Consider the following 15,638-nt stretch of genomic DNA (forward strand, 5'->3'; position numbering starts at 1 on the left):
GTCCACAGAAATAACTAAGTGAAAAAGTGTCTCGACCGGGATTCGAACCAAGGTCTCCCAGACGGGAGTCCTGTGAACTAACCTCTGCGCCAACCAAGTGACTACACTTTTCTTTGTAATCATTTGAGTGTCTTGACAGGAAGTTCACACAAAGAACTAAGTGAAAATATGTTGCAGCCAGGATTTGAACCCAGGTCTCCCAGGTGAGAGTACAGTGAACTAATCTCTGCACCACCAAGCAGCTACACTTTCCTCTGTAAACATTTGAATGTCTTGACAAGAAGTTCACACAAACAACTAAGTGAAAAATTGTCCCTGCCGGGATTTGAACCCAGGTCTCCCCGACAAGAGTCCAGTGAACAAACCTCTGCACCACAATGTCCTCACAAAAACCTTCCTATAGTATGTCATTTTTTACCAAAAAAAAGCACATATAACATTACCAGCATGTGGGTGTATGTATATGGTCAACCTTAAAAAAATTGTAAGATATAAAAATCTTTATTATACAATAAGACATACCAAGTTTAGTCAAAGGAATAATGTTTTTTCGTTTTGCCACCACACAAAAAAAGATGAATGATACAACTTTATGCTCCCTTTTGAGGTAAGATAACTGGTTGGACAATTACAGAGCCACACAGCTCTTCCCTTCTTTTACACGAGACATTGGACAGATGCCTCGACAAGTGGTCCTTAGGCACCGAGCTGATAGCAGGACCTACTGTGGGAAGTCATCAAAACATGCCAAGTGGAAACAGAGCAAGAATAGTTGACTTAATTTGGCCCCAAAAACTATGAGGGATATTAACTTCCACTACCTCAAATGAACTATAACCTTTACACATAAACTGGAAATTCAAAGATGTGGACGTATTTGGATCAAACATCAGTAGGCAAAGTGACCAAGTTTTAGTAGAATTGATGGCGTTAAACATCCTGCCAGCCTTCCCATTCAAAATAGATTGACTATCACCACCAATGGTATCCAATTGAGTTCATCCAAAAAGGTTATATATAGCCCTACCTTTTTTTTTATGTGACAAAGCGTACAGAATATGAAGCTGAAAACAAAATTCCATCGAAAAAAAACAGTCTGCTCAGCCTGGTTTTTGAAACACAAAATTTTACATTTCTATTCTTTTTTTTTTTTCTTCTGAATGACACAAAAATCTTTAATGTGGTTCATTTGCTTTGCACTAAAGTAAAGTTTTCCTCTGACAAAACAAAAAACAAACAAAAAAATCAACACCAAAAGCAGCCAGCACAGGAAAAACGGCATTCAAAAAAAAAAAAAAAAAAACCCAAAAAATGATAGAAACACAAAGCCAATATCAATGTTGTAACATGCCACACCTCTTTCACAGAAAGCCACCAGTGTACGAAATGTGTAGTCGAATAAAACGTCGAAAGAAACGACGCACGGCAAATCATGCAACTGACACTTGTAAAAGAAACACGAAATTGACATAAACATTTCTCCCGCCATCCTCCATGTTGTGGCGTTCAGTTCCAAGCAAAGCCAAAAGAGGCATTTATGGCAGAAATATATATTTTTTAAAATATATATTCTATATTTCACATTAACCAATCCCCCCCCCCCCCACCCTGAAAAAAAACAGCATTTTTGGACAGTACTACGGCCGCCGTGCTGCCGGCACGAAAGGATTTAACGGCAGCTAGCCGCTAATGTAAAGCTCATCATCATCATCTTTACGCACGCATGCGTACACAGACGGACAGACGCAAAACAGGCAGACAAATAAACGTGCAGAAAGCGGAACGACGAGAAACGTTGACTTAGCCTGACTTTGTGTGGCACGGTGGTCATGCAGGAGCGCACGCACATTACAAACAACGGCCCCACTAGCCGTCTCCTTTTGGCTATTGTGAATAGCTAAAAGTCAAGATGAGGGGACGTTTCAGTGGGTTTTTTTTTAGGGTCACAGTCAGTGTTCCTTGGCTGGTAGTGCCCTCCCTCCCGAGCGAGCTGGCTGGTTGGTTGGGGGTGCACGGAAAGAGTCTACAGGGAGGTGGACGGAAGCTTCTTAACGCGCCTTTGGGCTAGAAAGGAGCTCTCGATGGGCTTCAGCTCGGGGGTGGGCTGCGAGTTCTTCAGGGCGGAGTAAGTGGCTGCCATGGCACCCTGCGGCATGGAAAAAAAATGAGTATGCCGTCATTCAAATTGAATTAAGGGCCTCTGATTTGTGTTTTTGGTATAATAATAATAATCGGACTTGGGCTTTGTCATCATCATTGACTCTACAAAAGCCTAATTGTCATCATACCCATCTTTGTGTATGACAAAGTTGGTAGTGCTTCTCCACAAAGTGCGCTTTCCCGGCAAAAGGCCCAAATAAGTGATAATTTAAGACTACTTGGGGGTTTTGGGCAAAAATATTAGGAATTTGCAAAGTGACTGACACTTGCCAGTCCAATTATTTATTTATTAGTAAAAGAGTGAAATAAAATGACCTTTGCGTGTTTAGGGTCTTCTTACCTTTACGAGTTTAGGGTCTTGGTGTGGGAGCTGGCTGTTTGGGAGTTTGTCTCGCTGAACAATCCAAGGGTGCCGGAGAACCTGCTTGGCAATCAGTCTCTGATGCGGGTCCACGTGGAGCATCTTGGACACAAGGTCCTGCAGGGAAGGTACGGTATTTAACATAGGAGTATAACTGCTGTTTATTTGTACACCATTTAGAGTGCCTGACTCATTTTAACATAAAATACAAAGCCTTGATGTCTTCCCAAAACTTAAATGCTAGCTAAAAAACAAGGAAAGTCTCACACATGAAGTCCTTACCTTAGCAGCGTCGGACACCGTGTCCCAGTTGCCTCCAGACAAACTGAAATGACCATTGCCTATCCTATTCAGGATCTCATTCGGAGTGTCTTCTGGTCCATTGGCGAAAGGAGTAAAACTAGTGGAGGGAAACAGAAGAATAAGACTGTAAAAAAGACAGGAAAAGATGCATGGTCTTAAGAGCGTGACTGATTTAAAGTATTTACCCTGCCAGCATGGTGTACAGCAAGACTCCCAAACTCCAAATGTCACAGCCCTCGTCATAGCCCTGACGCTTCAAAACCTACCAATGACAGAATGATTAGGCTATTTGAAAATGTTAGATGATGATGATGATGGACTCACTTCAGGGGCCACAAAGTTGGCCGTGTAACACGGGGTCATAAGCAGGCCGTTGTTGGCGCGAAGCTGTTTTGCAAAGCCAAAATCGCAGATTCGAATGGACTCTGGGTTGCCCGACTCGTCCACGTACAGGATGTTGCTGGGCTTCAGGTCTCGGTGTACCACCTAAATCCAGTAAAATCAAAAAGTTAAAGAAAAAAAACGTGTGAGGAATTTGTATCTTTCAACACTCCTCCATGTTAAGGGAAATTGCAAAAATGACATACATTGTGGCACTTTAATTTCAGGTGTTTTAGTAGAAAAAGTTGAGATTGAACTAAAATATTTGAAATATTTAAAAATTGTTGAAAAAAAATCTTGTATCAAAGTGAAATTAAATGCTTTAACATTACCAATTTTCTTATCTGTACATACTGCTTCATTCAGTAATTCTAAAAAAGCTTGTAGCTTTTAGGCGGAAATTGATTTGTGATTCAAATCGATTTAGTAGATTAGTTCATGAAAAAGCTTCCAATGAATTAACTGATGATTTTCAATTGAATTCTACTCCTATCTTACACTCGACATGAAGCAACTTGCCTTTGAAAATGTAAATAAAAAAATAAATAAAAATCAGTCGAATAGACTGATAACATTGCTGCTTTCTCACCCCTTGCGAGTGAAGGTATTCCACCGTTTTGGTGATGGTGTGCAACACGGCGCTGGCTTCTCTCTCCGAAAAGGACTTTTGTTTGAGAATCCGATCGAGCAACTCTCCACCGCGCATTAGCTCGGTCACCAGGAACACTTGCTTGCCAGTGTCGTACACCTAAAGCAAATGTGGTTAAAAATACAACTAAAAAAAGGATTGGACTTCATCTTGGATATGTACTACACTATCTTTGAGGCTAAATAGTCACACTCAAGTATAAGTCACACCAAAGAATGCATGACAAAGACGAAAAAAAAACTCAGTGGAGTATAAATTGTGAGAAAAAAAAATGAGAGGGATAGAAATGTGTAAGTTACTCACATCTTTCAGTGTTATAATATTCGGGTGTTGTCCATATCGGAGTAGGATCTCGATCTCTTCGGAGGGGTCTGTGCTGGTCTTGTCGATCATCTGTCCATGACACAATACAAAGATTTAGGATTTGCATTTGATGAGGTCATGTGAGGGTCATTTTTTGAGGCGATTTTACACCTTAACTGCGTATTCCGTGTTGGTGGCCTTGTGGACACATCGCTTACACACAGAGAAAGAGCCCATGCCGATGTCCTCCTTTAGAACATAGCCGTCGCTGAACAACAGGTTCTTCCCGTGGAGTTGCTACATGCGGACAGGAAATTATTTGGAGCAACTAATTCACTAGATATCTAAATAATGACATAGATTTGACATTCAAGACACATCATTCTTTGGCCGCCATTCACAATTCACCCCACTTTGACTTGGAGGGGCCTATAAAAAAATGGGGTGTAAAAATGCCCATCAAGTGCATTTACACATATGAGTGACCACCAATATTTGTGATGAAATGCTAGTGAACTAATGCGGCTAAATAATTATAGACGGAAAATATCAGTTATATATATTTTTTTGTGATCCACCAATCATCCAAAATTTAGGAATCGGCCAACCAATCAATCAGCGCACCTTTATATATGAATTTGTCTGTTAAAAGCAAATGCCACTAGTATTAATTGTTACTGTTTTCTTCCACTAATTACTCATTAGAGAATATAATTCATTGCTTTTTATATATACAAGCTTGATTTAAAGTCCTGTTCCTTCAATAAGTGGACTACCATGATTTTATTACATATATATATATATTTTTTTTTAATTCTTTTTCTAACCTGGACCACTGGATGCGGTGGGGGCTGCACTGGCTCGCCTGCACATTCTTCCTCCAACAAGCTGGATGCAATAAAGCTAAAGCCACGGAAGAGTTGATGAGCTCCGGCACTCGGTGGTACACCGGGGGAGTCTAAAAGCAGAATGAGAAGACAAAAAGTTGACCGTCGTTTATTAAAAAAAAACATTATGACTGTTACCTTTAGGGGTGCGGGAGGTGAACTCGGAGTCAAAATAGAACGTGTCATCGGGGCGCGCCACTGCTGGTTTGAATGGTGGTTTGATTTCTCTGCGGAACAGTTTCTAGTAGGCGTGAAAGCAGTTTTATTTAATATATACATAGAATAAAACAACTTCAGGCAAAAGTATCACAGCACTCCATTTTATCAGTACTAAAAAACGGACAGCGACACTCATTGGCTGCCATTGACTGAAGCAAATCGCTGCCAAATTTCCTACTCAAAATGACAATGGCAGTTAATGAATGAATGTGAATTCAAACAGTAAGCATGCCGTTAGTATCTTTGCTACTTATCCAATCTAATGAAAAAAAAATTAAGATGTTTAATATATATTATATATGTATTTATGTGTCATATAAATAATTTCTGCAATAAAATTGATGGTGCATCAAAAAAAACAAAAAAATCTTCACTTACATTCCAATCAATGTTGGAAAACCATCCGTGGCGTTTGATTTCTTCCGCTCCGTCTGGACCAGATCCTACAAAAAAAGCAACATTTAATTCCATGGGAGCTTTAATTTACTATACTACACTGATAATAATAATAATAATTCCAAGATGACATTTTGATAAGTAAGTAACAAATATATGACTGGATTTATACAAGTACTATAATATTTAGTATGCACTTTAAACATTTCCCTTGTTGCATAACCTTAGTGGGTGCAAAAAGAGGAGTAACCGACCTAGTCTGTTGCCCGGATTCCTCTTGAACAGAGCTCGTAACAGCGACTGGGCTTCCGCACTGAGGAACTGAGGCATTCCCAGGCGCGCTCTACGAGAGACACAAGTCTGTCCTTATCTTCAACCTCATCACGAAGGCACGCGAGGGCGAGCACTAACTTGAGAATCATGTTCATCGTTTCTTTGCGGTCTTTCCCGTGGAAAGGCAGCGACCCGGTCAACATTTCAAACTGGAGGAAACAATGTCATCACATTATGCAAACTTTACAGTCCTTGCAGTAACTGGCAACCTTGTCTTTTTTTTTGGTTCATATCACAAATATTGTGTTAAGTAAAAAATCTGCTAAGAATTATTTCCATTGAATGTTTGTTTCCTTACCATCAGTACTCCAAATGACCACCAGTCAGCACTGTGGGTGTGCCCTGCTCTGCTGACCACTTCGGGTGCCATGTACTCCACAGTTCCACAGAAGGAATATGCCTTTTCATGGTGGTCAATACCCTCTTTGCACAACCCAAAATCTGGTAGACAATAAGGAGTTTTGTTATTCAGTTACTCAGTTGAAGTATATTATGACTAAATAACCATGTCACATATAGGAGGAGACATTTCTAACCTGTGAGTTTGATGTGGCCTTCTTCATCCAGAAGAATGCTAAAAAATAATAGGAAAAATTAGTAACATTGATAAATGCATCACATTATATCTCCCATTACAATGACAATGAAGGCTATCCGGATTATGACACTATATAAACTAAGGGTAGACATAAAGGAAGCACATGGAATATATAAACAAAATAGGGGAGAACAGGTTTGGTTGTCACAAGTTTTTCCATGCCATAAATGTGTTCCCAACAGCCTGAGAGCAGTCAGTTATTGATTACAAGTATATTTGGTTGGATTTGATATCCTATTCAAAGTGAAAAATTCAATCCCTTTTACTTTTCAGGCTTTAGGTCTCTGTACATAATTCCCAAGCTGTGGAGGTGGTCGAGGCCCAATGCCAACTCCGCAAGGTAAAACTTGACATCCTCCTCGGTGAACATCACCTGCAAAAAACACATCAAAATTAACATCACTATGTATAAACAGAACCCAGAAATAACACACGGAAATGATTCCTACCTCTTTAGATAAGCGGGTGAAGAGATCGCCTCCTCGCAAGAAGTCCAAGATCAAGTAGAGTTTGCCTTCAGTCTGGAATGCTGAAAATTAGATCTAGTATTAATTCCTTATCAAAATATGTTAAAAAAATAATAATAATCTACATATTGCAAAAGTAACCGTTTGATGCAAAACAGGGGTGCTGTGGTTAATTTACCGTAGTGGAGCTTGACAATGAACGGATGGTTGACATCAGCCAAGATGTTTCTCTCCATTTTAGTTCTCACACGATCTCTCACTGGCGATGGAAAAAAAACGATGTTGACATCAATGTCGCACTTTATTTAGTTGAAGGTAAATGTAAATAGGTTTGTCAAAAGCTAGTTGGTCTATTCCTTACCTTTGAGTGTAGCCTTCTTGAGGACTTTCATAGCATAGAGCTGATTATCATCAGGAGGAGTCACCTTGCGCACCAGGAAAACCTGAAGTCGTGAAATATCAGTGTAATGTCAAAAAATGAAAGGCAAAGAAGACCAGTGTGGTTTGAATGGCGGCTCGCTCTTACCTTCCCAAAGGAGCCCTGGCCCAACACTTTGAGCAGTTCAAAGTGGGACGCGTCTGCTTTTTCCGAACCTTCTTTGACCACATTGGTGATGTTGATTTCCTTGATTTCATCATCGTCCTTTCACACAAAACACAAAATATAGATTTCATTAAAAGAGCCTAAATTGCTACAAGAGCTAAAATGATCATCTTTGATTTTTTAAGTCAGAACAAGTACCTTTAGTGGTATATAAAAATACAATTGTACACATTCTTGTACGCAATATTAATATTCCTAATTTGTGTCATGTTATTGCACCTTATTATAAAAAAAATAACAATGAATGAGTTATCATTCTTAGAAACTATATTGAAGTATTGAAATAAACATCCTACCCATTTATGGTGGGAAAGCTGGCAGAAATTGCAAAAAGCCACATGATTGGCTGCCTGTCATTGTTAATGGCAGTGAAAGCATTACCTGGCTGGCATTGAATGATTAGTTTTCAGCACCATGGACAGTCCCATCGGATCAGACCAGTTGCTAAATGGATTGTTGGTTAATGACAGTCAATTAATTAATAGATGAAATATTATGTTTGTTAGAAAAGTAAAGTTAATATATTTACATGCCAAAGTGACTGTGTGGTCTGATTATAACCAAGTCATTTTAAGAGCAACTATATCACCCCTAATGGCAGCCAATGAGCTAATAAGTCACCAATACTTTGCAAGTACAGTCCCATTTATAAAAGACACATGTTTCATGTATTCTCAGTAGAATAAAATTAACCGACGAAAAAGCTTCCCATCAGGGGGAAAAACAACACCAGCAGCAAGAAGCATCTTAAATACAAATGCTATGACAAAAGTGACTGACAACGTATTTAACTCATAGGCTCCCATTGATGGCGCTATAGAGCTCAAATCCATGATCACTGCCATCACATGTCTAAAATAATTAATGGCATCCAGGGAGTTAATTGACATTTTAAATGAGGTACTACCATGGTTATTGGAGTCCAGTCTTTCACTGCTGGCGCCGCCAAGTCTTTGGTCTTTTTGGACAGGTGGAAGGAGAGAAAACGACTCAGTTTAAATCTCCTCTCGGGGCCCATGTCCTGAGTCGTGACACTCTAAGGCCTTTTATGACTTTTAGTGTCATACTGCTTTGACTAAAGCAGCCCAAAAAGAACCAGAAATAAGCATACAGGAAGGAAGAGGTTGTCTTAACTCACACTTTGGCACCTAAGTTTTTGCGCTACTGAATAAGCCAACACCAAAAGAAAAAAAAAACAGCAACAAAAAAATCTCCTTAGTAGACATTAATCAACCCATGACGATGAGGTCAAAACCCCGGAAACACAACACAATATAAATATTATCATGTGGAATCCAAACATGCAAACTAAAACACTAATTTCATCACAATGCAATAATTACAAACCACAATTCATTTTTCACCCTTTGATACAATTTACACAACCCAAAAAGTTACACATCACCTAAAGCAATAAAAAATGTAATCTCAAAAACCTGGTCAAAAATTAGCCAACAACTATTCATTAAAAATATCCTCTGACTTAATGATAAAATTCATAGTGCACTTCCATATATTTCTTATGGTGTCTTACTTGCCAAATCCATATTTTCCTCCGAAAAAAATTGACCCACACTTGTGACATTCCTAGTTACGAGTTTTGTAAGGGCGCAGAAAGAATGACATATTTACAAAGTGACTTACCTGAGCACTAATGAAGGCAAAGTCCTTCTCTATCCACGTGATATGAGACTCGTTCTAAGTTGTGTTGGAATGGAGAGGTGACATTATGATTATTTTTTAGCTATTCTTTTTGTAACCGTTGTGGAAAAAAACACACATGCAGTAATAGACAGAGGGTGGGATGACAGGACAGGACAGGAGAGGAGAGGACAGGACATGAGTGGACAACACATGAAGTGGCATTCTCCTTCCCTTCCCTTTCGTTTCATTTCCTCTCTCTTCTTGAGCTGACCTAACTTCCTTCCGGCTTCATGAGTTCAAACAGCAAGCAATGGCTGCTTAAGTAAATCACATTGGAACTTATAGATCATGAATCTAGTTCATTTTTAATAGCAATAGATAACCAATCTATTTAAAAAAAGGGGGGCTGGCTGCAAATAATAGATAATTTGTCTTAAACTACATTAAATGTGTTTAATGGCTTGAATTTGAGCATTTGATTGATTATTTTTAAGATATTTTTGGGAATATTGCCTTACATGATTTTTCTTTATAACAATTTAGTTGAACTTTTTATGACTGATAAGAAGGGATCAGTCCACCCCAGAATTAAACGGTTCTCTCCATATCTTACATATTCTTCTCTGAACCAGGAAGTAAGGGTAGTTCTGACTTAATATCTACATTTTTAAACATTTTTGTTTAACCTGTTAAAGTCAAGTGGCTTTAAAGACGCTTTTTGACAATAAGATCATTCATTTTTCATCTCATTTTCTAAACTGCTTCATCCTCATTAGATTCAGTGCCTAAATCCTCCTCAAATGCACACACAGAAAAGACATTCAGCACATAAACAGATCAAAGACAACATCCTTGCATACGCTGAATATTTTGGGCTCCGAAAGATAAACAAAATATATATATAAACACTTGCCTCTCTCATTCGCGCTTTGGTGCGAAAAAGGAACCTCCACATTTCTAGATATTTCCATGTCACATAATGCCAATAGGCAGCGACCGCCTTACAATTTTGAGTTGGCCAATGCTTTATGCTACAAGCAAGTTTGCATACAGCAAAACGAGAAGTGATTTTTTTTCACGGTTAAAAAAAAAAAAGAAAAAAATCAGAGTACTAGATTTCTGAGAAATGATTATAAAAGCAGTATAATAGTGAAACTTCCCCAGGCAAATGTCACAATTCTTAATTTCTGTGTTGCTTTTGTTATTCTCAAGTCTAAAAAGGGAACAAAAAAACTTAAAGGGGGTCAGTGGGTTCCTGTAAGGGGGGTCTTAAAACGGAGAAAAAGGGTGGCCAAGTAAGGGCATGTATCTAATGTTCACTCATAAAGTCTATCTGTGTAAACGCTAATTAAAGCAAGCTTTGGGCAAAAGAGACAATGTGCAAGAAGAACAAGTAAATGCTTGACTTGCAGCATGAGTAGAAGGGATAATATATAATTAAAACATTTATCAGAGGGGGCCTTAACGTAGCTTCCCTTTTTTCTGCTTGGTTTCAACTCTGACAGTTGGAACACAGAGCAGCCAAGAGGGCGTTAAAGTACACACAAGAGGACAGGATCATCTAAACAGACAGCTAAAGATGGCGCTTGATTTGTGCTTTTAATGCCGAAAATGTGTAGACTGGACTTTCTCAAAAGAATCATAGTGTATTGAAGATAAAATACACTCTAATGAAATATTTACTTAGAGACAAACTGTGATTCCAAATTTGACACAAGCACATTTAGAGTTATCATGGATATAATGATTTATTGTGTTGATTAATCACAATATATATTTATTTAATGGTACATTTGATATTACGAGAGTAAAAAAAAACAGGATTTTGGAGAAATTTGGTCAACAGTGTCAACTATAGAATATTTTGAGATTGATTTGATAACCAATTTGCAGCCAGTCAGTCCATCCCAATTAAAATGGATTATAGTACGTCTAATGCAGTCAAGGAGTTAACTATTGACATATTTAAAGTTTAAAGAATCCACACTGTGAAAACATGAGTTTGACAGCCCCGAACTCTAAGCTTGCATCAAGTACAAACCCACAATAAATAGATAGAACTCAACAAATGTGAGGCAACATCATAGAATTAACTAACTCGCAACCTACAAGCAAAAACAAGTCTGCAATTAAAATGCCCATACTCACATAAAAGGAAAAAAAACATGAAATGGCACCACTTTGCAAAACACAGCCAGTTTGTTATGTCTGTTATATCTACCCACATTTTTTGCCAAAAAATAGTAGCAGCATTGATAAAATTTCCACCCCCGTGCACAAAGAGCTTTGTTTTTTTTCTCCAGGACCACACATGGAAAACAAAACTGTAGTTTTTTTCAATTTATTAAAAAGATTATTTCTGCTGGGACATACACAATAAAGGTTTTGTCTGTTTCCTTTAATTAAACGCATCTTATGGGAGGCGCGCTGGCTTTGAACGAAGTTGTCGAGTTATGAGCCTTTTGGTGTTATTCATTCAACTAGTTCCTTTTACAGTCCAATCCACCAATAAATAAGAGCACAAACGTTAAAAAAAGAAGCTGACAGTGCTGACTAATCTGGTGATAAAAAATAATAATAATCATGAGCTCAGCAAATTGTGGAATAGCAATTATTTTTACAAAGAAAATCGATTTACAGTAACAATGCAATACATTAAAAAAGAATTTGCTCTTTGCGCCCTTTTAGCAAATTGCGGACAGAACAATGCTTGGTTAAAACAATTTCTTTATACTTTACCACAAAAAGCTATTGTATATTAGCACAAGAAGAAAACTGCATTTTAAAGTATAATGTATTTTGTTATGCGCGTTCACCTTCACATTTGATCTCGTTTGGTGTACAATAAACTGCCTAAAAACCACCAACATGAGTATTCTGACCAACTAACCAAAACCTGACAAACTAATCCAATTTATTTTAAGAACAGATTTGAGTTTTCTTCCTAAAAAGTATATTTAATATGACTGTAATACACCAGAGTGAAGATCAGAGAGTCCCCCAGCACCAAAATCAAGGCACTTTAATAAAAGCATAGCCTTAAGCGGTCAGGATGAGCTTCAAATTGCATGGAGATGTCATAAAAAGGAGACAAAGTGTTGAGAAAAGAGTAGTCAAGGGTCCAAACAACACTAGTATTTACTGCTCGCTATTTAATACAATTTCCCTGATTTACTCTTCAAAAAACGAGAATGTTCATTAAGCACACTACAGAAAGTGCATTATTGGGATGAAATACTAGTGTGTATTGTGATGAAGTACACACATAAACACACAAGGTCATTAGAGGCCATAATCTAAAATCCACAGGTTGATGACACGCAAATGGCAAAGAAGAGAACTTCCTTTCATAACGCCACATGATTCCTTAATCTCCAGGCTTTGTTGGACATTTTAGACAGGATGCTATATGGAACACGTGTTCACCTTTTCACCCCCCCCCCCCCACCCCCACCCCGTCGGTGTCGTTGACAAAATGGGGTTAATACCCTTCATTGAGCAGGATTTTCCATCTGCTGTCTTATCAGCACCACACGCGCACCACCGCTCAGTGACAGCTGCAAACGGTCGAATGGGCTACGTTATTAGCCGACAAACTTCCACGGAAGAGTCACAGGAAATGTGCAAGGGATTAGCACGGATGCTACCGGAAATCCTGCTCAGGAAATAGGAAGTATTAATAGTGTGACAACAAGGATTGAAGTAAAATGATCAGCCAGATGACACGATGCCTGATGAGTGGAGACTATGGTGGTGATGGGAGAGTTTTTAACTAAGATGGATTTAGCTGGGATACTATAGTGATTTCCAAGGGGCCAATGACGTAAAAGAATGACTTTTTTTGTTTACAATCAGACCTAAAATTGTGGTTTCACATACAAGCATTGCATTCTTAGGATAAATAAAAACAAAAACCAAAAAAAAACTGCATAATCAAAGTGCAATCACCTTCCTACAAAATCTATGTTAAGCAATTGTGCTTAACATAAATCTGACAATAACAGTGACTTGAAAAACCACCAATGGCAAGAAAACGTGAGCAGAAAAAAAAGTGAAATCCCAATTTAAAAAAAAAACCTACATACTCAAAGTGCAATCACCTTCCTACAAAATCTATGTTAAGCAATCGTGCTTAACATAAATCTGACAATAACAATGACTTGAAAAACCACTAGTGACATGAAAACATGAACATAAAAAAAGGTGAAATCCCAATTTTTAAAAATTATAAGTAACAGAATGCTGCTTTTTGTTTTTATTTTACTATAATAGTTAATCTACATAAGATGAGCATCTCCAAGAATGAAAGAGAAGAGCAACCGGTTGCCACGTTTTCCTCGGCCAACCCTGAGAGAGAAGTGTGAAACTATGGCAACTGTGTTCCTCGTTTTTTTTGTGTGCGCACGAGGACGCCGAGACCGCATTTGTGCGGGCAATGGCCACATTTATCAGCTTCCGGACGTGCATCTTAAGAGAAGAGAGCTTTCGTCCGGCCAACGAGTGGACGTTCATCTCTGTTTCAATTCCGCGCTTCAAATACCAACATGGCCTTTAAAGGTTTTGGGGTCTGGAACTTGTGAATAATCATTCTCCCACTTCCAAGTCTGACAAATGTGATGAATGAGGCAAACTTTTAAGAAAAAACGGAGTTATGAATGAGTTATCAATGAGCTGTAGGGTTTTTGACTACCAGGCATAAGTATGTGGGGGAGGTGGTGGGTCTCTATGCGACGCTGAGGACACGGTAACCATGACAACGACGGCAGCCAAGGGTGGATGGAGGAGGGGCTGCTGAAGGGAATGGATGATTTAAATTATTGGAGCTTTTAGTCTGGCAAGCGATGCAAAGAAAACCATTTTTAATTGTTATACATCCTGACAGATCTGGAAAAAAAACATTTGCGGACTTTCAAGGACTCACATTCATGTTATGCTGCATTGCAGAAAAACTGGGATGTTGAAAATGCATACACACAAGTGTGTTTTTTTCCAAGGGATAATATTTTAAAAGTACTATGATGAGGATCTTATTCACTGCCATTGAAAGTTACTAACCACTGCTACTATAATTACAATTAAGGCTCCATCTAGTCTAATCTGTTGCGCCTTATAGTGCGGAAAACACGGTATAATTCAGTCTTGACTTACCTGTTCTTTTTTTAAACTTTAATTACTGTGTTTTTATAGTTCTAGACTGCCTCGGGGAACAAGAATGGGACTAGTGTTACAAGCTGGTTCCCCTGAGAGGCTGCTACACATAAATGAGCAAGTCAACTGGGAGTATTTGTTAATTTGGTTAAATTTTTCCATCAATGGAACGTGTTAGTAACTCATTATAAGATATGGACACCTGGGCTACAGGCAGGTGCAACTTCATTGTTTTTTTTTTTCTTGAATTATAAAGATACAGCTTTATTTCATTGTACCCTGAGCCTTCAAAAAATAGCAGATGAATATTTCTATGAAATCTGTACAAATGTAACTAAACGGTTTCAAAATCACCCAAAGTTGACACTAACAGCACTTTCTATTCATCTCCATCCAACTCATAACAGTATACCTTCATTTTTCCGCAAAACAAGAGGAGCTAAACTGCATTTTTAATGAACTTTCCCACAGACACTTTTACTAAATGATTAGGTACGATTAAATATTTCAAACGCTGCCATTAGGGGAGCTGTCAGAGTGATTGATGATGCAACGTATAATATAACGCACACTTTAGAATCTACCGCAAACACTGGGGCATTCTGGGTAATTGGGTTATAAACCACGGCATAGTCTGTGCAAGGTTTTTTTTGCTCCAATAGCTCTGCAGTGCCACCTTTAACCATTAACAGCAGATTTTGTTGATGATAAATGCACACAAGAGGGCGTCCACTTCAGTCGGTTAGAAAGAAAACACAGATTTATATCCTTCAAGTCAAACATGGTATGAAAAAAGCCAATGCTTATAACACAAGTTTTAAAGCTTTAAGAGGCAATCAAAACAATGTGTGTAAAAGAATGGGAAGCTGTTTTTATATGAGCCAGGAAAAAAACTCAACTGACTTGCCAAAAGAAAATACAACACTTGAGGCAACGAGGTGTGAATGTGTGCAGGTGGGTGTGCGGATGAAACCTGTATTATTTTCTGTGTGTTGGAGCAAAGTCTAATGAAGCCACTTTTTCCTGTCTTTATCTCAGGGCAATTGCATGGATATGGGTCAAATATAAATGTTCGAGCTGGTGAATTGGGGTCAGACAGGAACGACTTTATAGAATTGAAATGGCCTTTACAAAGTCCAACTTCCTTCCTGTTAAGGGGCCTTAAGCAAAAGACGTCAAGAGAAA

The 15,638-nt window shown here is 38.4% G+C and overlaps 1 protein-coding gene across 3 annotated transcripts in view; it reads right to left on the bottom strand.

Moving 5' to 3' along the window:
* Positions 1–526: 526 nt before the first annotated feature.
* Positions 527–15,638, bottom strand: part of rps6ka1 (ribosomal protein S6 kinase a, polypeptide 1) — a 31,878-nt gene continuing 16,766 nt past the window's right edge. For all 3 annotated transcript variants that reach the window (XM_077732043.1, XM_077732044.1, XM_077732046.1), the window contains 20 exons: positions 7,584–7,700; positions 7,419–7,500; positions 7,236–7,316; positions 7,040–7,119; positions 6,857–6,963; positions 6,529–6,566; positions 6,291–6,433; positions 6,071–6,141; positions 5,914–6,002; positions 5,642–5,706; positions 5,183–5,285; positions 4,985–5,115; positions 4,329–4,454; positions 4,158–4,247; positions 3,795–3,953; positions 3,149–3,310; positions 3,010–3,086; positions 2,804–2,921; positions 2,501–2,638; positions 527–2,146 (listed from right to left, as the gene is read on the bottom strand). In XM_077732043.1, coding sequence (XP_077588169.1) covers positions 2,024–2,146; positions 2,501–2,638; positions 2,804–2,921; positions 3,010–3,086; positions 3,149–3,310; positions 3,795–3,953; positions 4,158–4,247; positions 4,329–4,454; positions 4,985–5,115; positions 5,183–5,285; positions 5,642–5,706; positions 5,914–6,002; positions 6,071–6,141; positions 6,291–6,433; positions 6,529–6,566; positions 6,857–6,963; positions 7,040–7,119; positions 7,236–7,316; positions 7,419–7,500; positions 7,584–7,700 — 2,100 coding nt within the window. In that variant the 3' untranslated portion in view covers positions 527–2,023. The remainder of the gene's footprint in view (positions 2,147–2,500; positions 2,639–2,803; positions 2,922–3,009; positions 3,087–3,148; positions 3,311–3,794; positions 3,954–4,157; positions 4,248–4,328; positions 4,455–4,984; positions 5,116–5,182; positions 5,286–5,641; positions 5,707–5,913; positions 6,003–6,070; positions 6,142–6,290; positions 6,434–6,528; positions 6,567–6,856; positions 6,964–7,039; positions 7,120–7,235; positions 7,317–7,418; positions 7,501–7,583; positions 7,701–15,638) is intronic.

Source organism: Stigmatopora nigra, chromosome 13, assembly GCF_051989575.1.
Source record: "Stigmatopora nigra isolate UIUO_SnigA chromosome 13, RoL_Snig_1.1, whole genome shotgun sequence".
Classification (NCBI taxonomy): Eukaryota; Metazoa; Chordata; class Actinopteri; order Syngnathiformes; family Syngnathidae; genus Stigmatopora; species Stigmatopora nigra.